The sequence below is a fragment of the Vollenhovia emeryi genome, unplaced genomic scaffold (genome assembly GCF_000949405.1).
Source record: "Vollenhovia emeryi isolate VEMERY1.0 unplaced genomic scaffold, V.emery_V1.0 DF939122.1, whole genome shotgun sequence".
Taxonomy (NCBI): Eukaryota; Metazoa; Arthropoda; class Insecta; order Hymenoptera; family Formicidae; genus Vollenhovia; species Vollenhovia emeryi.
In genome coordinates, this window is record NW_011967244.1 from 1,929,419 (window position 1) to 1,937,040 (window position 7,622).

Here is a 7,622-nt window from a genome sequence, read left to right on the forward strand (position 1 = left end):
ATAACTGACTTTTTTTTTCCCAGAGTAGGCGGGCGTCTCACCAATTCGACCACCGAGGCATATGATAATATTTGTCGCCATAACGGTATAAAGATGTTGTCTGCGTGTCTATTTCGACTTTTTTGAACTGCGCGCCGATAAGGGTGAACATATTTTTCGCAATAAATTTTTTGTATTATTAAAAGTGCCAGGTATGGTCAAGAAAACCCTGACGAAAACAATTTAAGCTCGTTTTTATACAATGCTACGTAAGGATGTTCTAAAGGGCCAGGTCGAGGGGTAAATCGCTGAGGGCATTGTGGTGTACAGATTTGCGGCATTACTGGGCATTTTTTGGGCATTGCTAGGCATTTTTGGGGCCTTACGCCTTGCTGAAACATTATAAAAATAAAATAAGATAAAATAATATACTGAGTTAATGAGATAAAGTAATGCCCACTGGGCATTAGTGGGCATTGGTGTACAAGATTTTGGTCAGCGGTTTCCCCCTCGGGCCAGGTACTCTTGATCACTATTTGAAAATCAATTACAAATTATTGACATGACACCTTCTCGTCGCCAATATTGTTGGCTCTTTAAAATACGACATCTTATTATTCGCGAAATGATTACTTAACGGATAAGGCGTGTTTTGCATGCAATGGACGTACGTACAGACGCGAATGTTTGCAAGGATAATGGTATAATGTAACCGGCGGTCAGCTGCGCTGGTTTCTGAGATCTCATTGTGATAATATTTAGAGATCTCTTTAGTTGATGCGGGAAACGATACCACGGCGTGAAGTATATCGCTCTCGCTACGTCCTGGCTCTGAAACATAATCCAATAACGCTATTGTAAGCCACAAGATAGATATTATTGAAGCGCTAATAAAATATAAATGTAAAAAGGTGTTGCGCGAAAGAGCATTACGAGAATTGAGTGCCCTTTTCATGTCTGCGAAAAGAAACGCACATTTTTCATACTCAAGTCATTCGTAACACATGTTCGCATGACGCGTCTTTTTACGTTTTCTTGTATTCGCCTTTAATGAAATATGACTACGCGAAGGTGGATTCCAAAGTTTTCTTCAATTTTTAGAAATATTTTATCTCATACTTTTAGCTTGGTAGAATAAGGCTCGAATATTATTGTTTTATTCTTTTCGGTTTTTATCGAGCCTACGTTTGTACTTCAGAGCTTTTTACTTTTATATTTTATTGTTATTGGAATCCAATAAATATCTAATTGCATATCTCCGACATACCTCGGTGAGAAGAACATTCGCCGCCCAGTTACACAAAAACAGTTGAATTACTGCAATTAACAGTTGCGTTGCATATTTAAATTTATCAGGATCATCCTGTAATATTGGTACACGACTGGTAAATAGAATGTATCGTCAATCATTAATCAAATCAGCTAAATGATGATAGATATAACGTAAAAAAGTTCAATAGATTCGACAAGATTTATTTTTATTTAAATCGTTTTCGATTTCAAATGAGAATACGTTTATCCTCAGTTTTAGATTCATCGGAAATGATTGTTGTTCAGGTGAAGCAAATAAGCTTTCCAAGAGGAAAGCTTTACAAAAATTTCAGTCTATTTTGAACGTGTGATATTTGAAAATTGCAAAGCGAAATGAGATTGATAACATGTAAACGAAAGGTTAATTCGAACACTCTTACCCCCGCTAGTTTAAATCCCACGAGGGAGACGTTGTACGTACTGCCGAGCAGTTGCGTCAAGAAGATGCTGTTGGTCAGACTCTCGACTTCCTTGCAAAGTCTATTTGAACAATGTCATGTATTTGTCGATTAATCAAACCATTTTCGCAAACGAGGAATCTCTAACCGTTTGAAACATTTAATACGCCATAATTTTTTTTTTAAACGAAAACCCCTTCTTTCTATACTTACTCGAGCATCGTCTGATGATAGTACACGCAGGCCTCGAGATTAAATCTTGCACGATCTTTTGATACGTCGTTCTCCTCGAGCGACTCGAGAGCTGAACGCGATCCTTCCGAATTTACCCGGTCGCGATCGTTGAGGTGCAAAATTCGCGTGTTAAGGACCTTGAAGTGGCCGCAGACGGTCAAGACGAGCACCGGCCCGACCGTGTCCGCACCGGCGCAGGTGAGACCGACGTTTATCATGCTGCACAATTGCGCGACGTACATTATTTCGTAATAGGGCGACCGATGGACCTCGACCGGACAGGCGTACGGCAGGGTCCTTGTGGTCGCGTTCGACGAGTCATCGCGCTGTCCCATGAAGAGACTCGCCACGGCGTAAAAGAAGATGGTGAACGCGCACCCGAACAGATAGTAGTAAGTCAACTGCCTCGTCGTCTTGACGTAATCGCGGACGTGCTTCCTTTCGGGCGCGCTCAACGTCGTCCAGAGTTCCTCGCAGATTGTCAGTAATCGCTCGAACCTACCGCGAAATAAGAGGAGAATCGTGAATCGCGTCTGCCCGCCCACGAGGGAGAGTATCATCGCGAATGACTCCATCCAGGTGTCGAGGTAGACCGTGTGCAACGCGAAATCGTACGTGTAGAGGCCCGCGTACGCGAACAGACAACCGTACGCGATCGCGCCGAGGACGTTCTGCGAGCTCGACCGCCGGATACTCCCATTTTCGTAGGACACCACGCCGGAGAGCCTGAGAAGCGCGAGGTTCACGCGGATGACACCCGCGAACGAGTCGTCCGACACCATCTTAACCGGGAATCGCCGAGTGACGGACTGACAAATATGACAACGGATACGAGAACCCGAATCGCGAATTTCGTGCCTATCTCCCGCTCGGAAATCGCGAGTCGTCGGTGGATATCGCCTATAGAATTCATGAGGAGCCTATAGGATTTGCACCTGCGCGTCTCGAGAGTCGACGCGAAATAGCGCGTGCCCTGCTATTACTTCTGAAATAATTAATTATTCCAGCGAATTCGCTGGCGAACTTCCTCCGACAGAAGTATCGGCGACCGAGCGTGTCGAATGAATAATTGACGTTTGTCCTGAAGCTGAGAGTGAAGTTGCAATGGCGTGACAATGCAGTGTGCAATTCTGCTCGGACAGACGGGTATGAGGGTCTACGTTAAACACAGGTTTTCCTGCGTTTTTTCTTGTCTCGCGTGGAATTGAAAAAGACTGTCGTACCGCGCTTAAAAACACCGTGTGGTTTCGTGCGCTCAATTTTATTCCCCAGTGATGCATTATTTTTTATCATTTTTTTAACTTATTATTTTGCCACGATGCGTTGGGCAATACGATACATTTGCATGTTAAGAAAAATTAATGAATGTAACAAGAAGAAAAGTCTCCTATTATGAGACAACGGGGTTCTGTTGAATTAACAAGCATTATCTATTGGTTCCACTGTGAATGTGTTGCTCTTGTAGTGAAATCTGTTTAGTGGAAAATTCATTGTTAGATCGCGTAATCGTCGCGAAAAAAGATTTGTGGTTGAATTTGGACCTGCTATCTCACATTAGAAGCCCAATTCGTAATAGGGGACTTTCCTCTAAATCATCTTAAAGAATGGAAGAAGGCTCGATGTTATCTCACTCGTTTTTATCACTGCTAACGTGATCAATGCAATCATTTTTATATTACATTCCCAACCGCGTTTCTTTGAACTCGATTCTCTTTTTCCTGATTTGCTCGAATACCTAATAGTCGATCTCTGTGCGCTCTAAAAATAATTTTATTGATTTTCGGTATTAACAGTGAAGATAAAATAGTGCGTTTACTGTTTGGTTGTAGAAACGAAATAAGATATTTTATCTAAATCGAATAATTCAATAGCATTATCAAAATCTACACGGAGAGACCGATCCGGTTACCACATGTCTAATTAGGGTTGGCACAATCCCAACAAATAGTAATATTTGGGACAGCTATATCTGTCACACCCACATTGGTATGATAAGTAGTGGAGACAAGTATATGCGTTTTGCGCAACAAACTTAGTGAATGTTGCAACACAGAACAATGTATAGAGGCCCCTACTATTTATACGGCAACATTTTAATTTTAGTTATTTTTGCTTCAGCCGGTCTTTCCGTCCACTAGCGGGCTTGTATTTCGGGGGACTGTGGACGGACTAGGCACGTAATGCTCAGCAAGTAACAGCTCGACGAAGACCGGAGTCTTCTATGATAAATTACTAGCTGAGTCACAGATATTTATTCTTCGTTGGTAGCGCAATCTAAATGCAGAATATGAATAATTGATAATATCGCGCGTATGCGATCTATCTTATCATATTTGTGTTGAAAGCACCATTTATTCGTACACTAAAGCCGGCTGTTAACAAGTAAATTTCAATAATCGTAATCGTCCGTGAACGAATAAACGAACACGCAAAATTTATTAGAGGCTGAAACGTCTTAAAGGTGTTTCTTTAAATTTCAATTTCCTTAAAATTACTAAGAATTTAAACGTTTATTTAATCTGATGGCGGTAAAATATCGATTTCATTTCACAACGCCGCACGAGCTTCCTAGATGGCAGCAGGGCGATCTAAACGCATTGTTCCCGCAAAATCCCACCTGGATTTCGTTTGTATTTTAATTAAAAGATAGAAAAATATTATACAGCAAAATATTGCTCTTACTTGGGCTTATAATTATGGAGCTCACAGATCCGACCTCAAAACTACTGATTGTATGCTTAAAAAAAGATGCTGTATTAATAACAATAGTCTGGTTGAAAATAACTTATTAATTTAATAATGGAAACGAAGAACGTATTATTAAAACGAAAGCGTGACACTCTTTTTCGTATATTTACTATATTCAGCCTTATCGTTTTTACGATTTATGAACGTTTAAGAAAAAAATGTGATTTTTAGACGATTTGGAACATTCTAAACATATTGGTAAAGAAAACTCGAGAAAAATTTTTTTTACGGAGACAAAGCTTTTCTCTATAAGAAAGCAAAAATGGAAGCTATTTAATTTAAAAAGAGTAGAAGCAATAAAAATAGCAGTATTTCGAGATAGATGGAGCGAAATGGAATTAATTTTTACTTCATGTTCAAGAAAATTACTAGGTTTTTCTCATAAAAAGAGTGATTGTAGTATTTGCGTAAAGTATAAAAATGATAAAACGATAAACAGACTTGTAACAGTAGTAATAACGTATATTATTTATAAAAGTCACCGTTAATGAGAGCAGGGAGGAAATATAAAAAGATAGAGCGGCGAGTCCTTGAAGAATGTCTTTACTTTATTCGATTTTTAATTACTTTGGAACAAATTAACAAAGTAAACCGCTGCGTAATGTGCAAAAACAGCACCGGCGTTGCTGATACTATAACTGATTAACACGCCGCGACAAGGGTACATTAAAGCGACGTATTCGAGAGGCTTATATTTCCAACGTCGTTAATCTCGAGTCGATCAATCTCCGTTATCCGATTTTACACTCGAGAAATATCCACAGTCATTGCCTTTTTCGCCCCTTTTTCCACGCGGAACGTCTGTTTTCTGCCCTCGAAGGTATACCCGGGTCTAATCCATCAGCGGTAAACGAGAGACCGGTGGTAAATTAAGAGGCATCGTATTCCGTAGCGTGGCTAAATTTGATCAGTTAGCGCCGTTAGCACCCTCGAGAGCACCTTTCCCCACTTGATCCCCGTGTACCTGCAACCCCTAAACCACGAAAACTCTCAAGAGAGGTGACTCGCCACGCGCAACGCTTGCGGAGCAAGCTGGGCGCTGGCGTTCGTCTCGCCGGCTATTTTCACCAAGCGGAGCGCGGCGTTCGGTCGACGTGTCACCTCGGGGAGGAGCGCACGGGAGCATCGCTTTCCCACCTCGTGCGCGCGCGCTCGACCGGAGGGAGAGAGAGAGAGAGGGAGAGTGAGCCGCCAGTCGCCGAGGGTGGGTTCGCGTCTCGGGCGGGCGGGCTTGGACTGACTCGCAAGCGCGCGTGGCTGTGGCTCGCGTGCCGCGTAACGCGAGTGACGGCCGAGCGGAACGCGCCAACTCGCACGCGCGCGTCGACTCCTCGCCTTAGACTTCCCTGGGGTTCAGTCTCTCCGGACGCTCCGCGAGTGCGTGCGCGGCGCGTGCATGTGGCCGAGGAGGCGACGACGACGACGACGACGTCCCCTGTCATCGGCACCTCTCGCCGCCACCGGAGCGGAGTCACCCCGGAAGCTCCGCCCGGAACGGCTCTCGTCGCGCGACACGTGTGAGTATATGTATACCGTAATTGGGGATCCCTGCGAGAACCTTTCTTTCTCTAACGTCAGCCACGTCCTACCGATCGATTCGCCCGCCGACGATCCGTGCACGCTGCTCCTCTTCCACACGGTCTCTTTCCATCTTGCCGCCGTCCGGGTGGAATTCTCGTCTCAACGCACATCGTGTCCCGGTTCCCGATATTCCTTTTCGCCGCCGCCGCCGCCGCCGCGGATGAGCACCGGAGCGTTCGAACACCCTTCGTAGTCGTATCCATGTTTCTGACGTACCACGGCCGCCTTGCGTAAACGTGGCCGTATTAGTTATTGTCGCATCTCGCGGCATTTAAAATCAAACAGACGAATATTGTGAACGGAGGGAGAGACAGAATCAGATTGATTTTCAGGGCAAAAAGTACATTAGACGCATATCTCGAGGCTCACAGGCTCAATATACCTGAATAGATTTGAGGCTGAGTAGGGTGACTATGGGTACCTGAACGTGGCCGATACGAGAGTCTCCCTCCCGGCCGATAGCGGTGTAACCGTGCGTATAATTTTTGTGCGTTGCGTGCTGCAAATAAATCTCGAAGAAACGAACGTTAAATACGAATGTGGACGTGGTGACCTTTGCATTACGTACAATTTTTATGTTACGTGCCGCAAATAAGTCTCAGAGGGACGAATTGCACAATCGCCAGCATCGGTCTTTAAACGTCGCCGTGTCGTGCGAGTCTTGACTGACGATGACGGCTGAACAGGACAGTCGTGTTGTCGCAAAAATGAATCTCGGAATTTAACGACTGCATTGCGTTAAAATGCGGGACGTAATTGCGGTTTGTGCGACCCTCAGCCTTGGACGACACTGGGTGCGATTCGCGTTAAGAAAAGCGTGTCGGACAATCGTACCGCGTGATTTATTAAACGTGAGTGCAGACATACGCGGCCTTCAAATACGACAGCTGATCGTCGCTGACTCCCAGGACCGATTGCCGAGATCGTCGCGTTTATGCATTATGACGCGCGATTACATTGCGTCCTCGGCTGGATGTTGGGTCACCCGATTCTCAGCCGATGACGGCACCGAAACGTGACAATAGCCTCGCGTCCAGGTCTCGCGGGACGAAAGTCGAATTGCTTTCTAAACGCGAACGGTAACTAAACGCGAATCTCAGAACGCAATCGGGCTTAATAGGCCCGGTTTCACCAACGTCGCTTAACTTTAAGCTTACAATTAGTTCAATTCGTTCTTTGTCGCTCTCCAACTGTTACTTTAGAAAGAGACAAACACGAATTAAACTAACAATAAGATTAAAGTTAAGCGACGTTTGGTGAAATCGGGCCTAAGGCCTGGTTTCACTAAACGCCGTTTAACATCAATCTTGGGTCCGATTTCACCAATGTCGCTTAACTTTAAACTTAGTTTAATTCGTTCTTTGTCTCTTT

General features: G+C 44.2%; 2 protein-coding genes across 4 annotated transcripts in view; one reads left to right on the plus strand and one right to left on the minus strand.

Annotated features, from left to right (window-relative positions):
* LOC105570097 (odorant receptor 49b-like) overlaps positions 1 to 2,704 on the minus strand; it is a 4,187-nt gene extending 1,483 nt beyond the window's left edge. The window contains exons 1-4 of the mRNA XM_012027062.1: positions 1,902 to 2,704; positions 1,671 to 1,770; positions 1,247 to 1,342; positions 655 to 810 (exon numbers count right to left, since the gene is read on the minus strand). Of these exons, the coding sequence (XP_011882452.1) occupies positions 655 to 810; positions 1,247 to 1,342; positions 1,671 to 1,770; positions 1,902 to 2,704 (1,155 nt within the window). The remainder of the gene's footprint in view (positions 1 to 654; positions 811 to 1,246; positions 1,343 to 1,670; positions 1,771 to 1,901) is intronic.
* Positions 2,705 to 5,899: 3,195 nt separating this feature from the next.
* The window catches only part of LOC105569924 (alpha-1,6-mannosyl-glycoprotein 2-beta-N-acetylglucosaminyltransferase), a 26,911-nt gene continuing 25,188 nt past the window's right edge, over positions 5,900 to 7,622 (plus strand). For all 3 annotated transcript variants that reach the window (XR_001009555.1, XR_001009551.1, XM_012026786.1), the window contains exon 1: positions 5,900 to 6,187. The gene's annotated coding sequence lies outside the window, so the exon portion shown is untranslated. The remainder of the gene's footprint in view (positions 6,188 to 7,622) is intronic.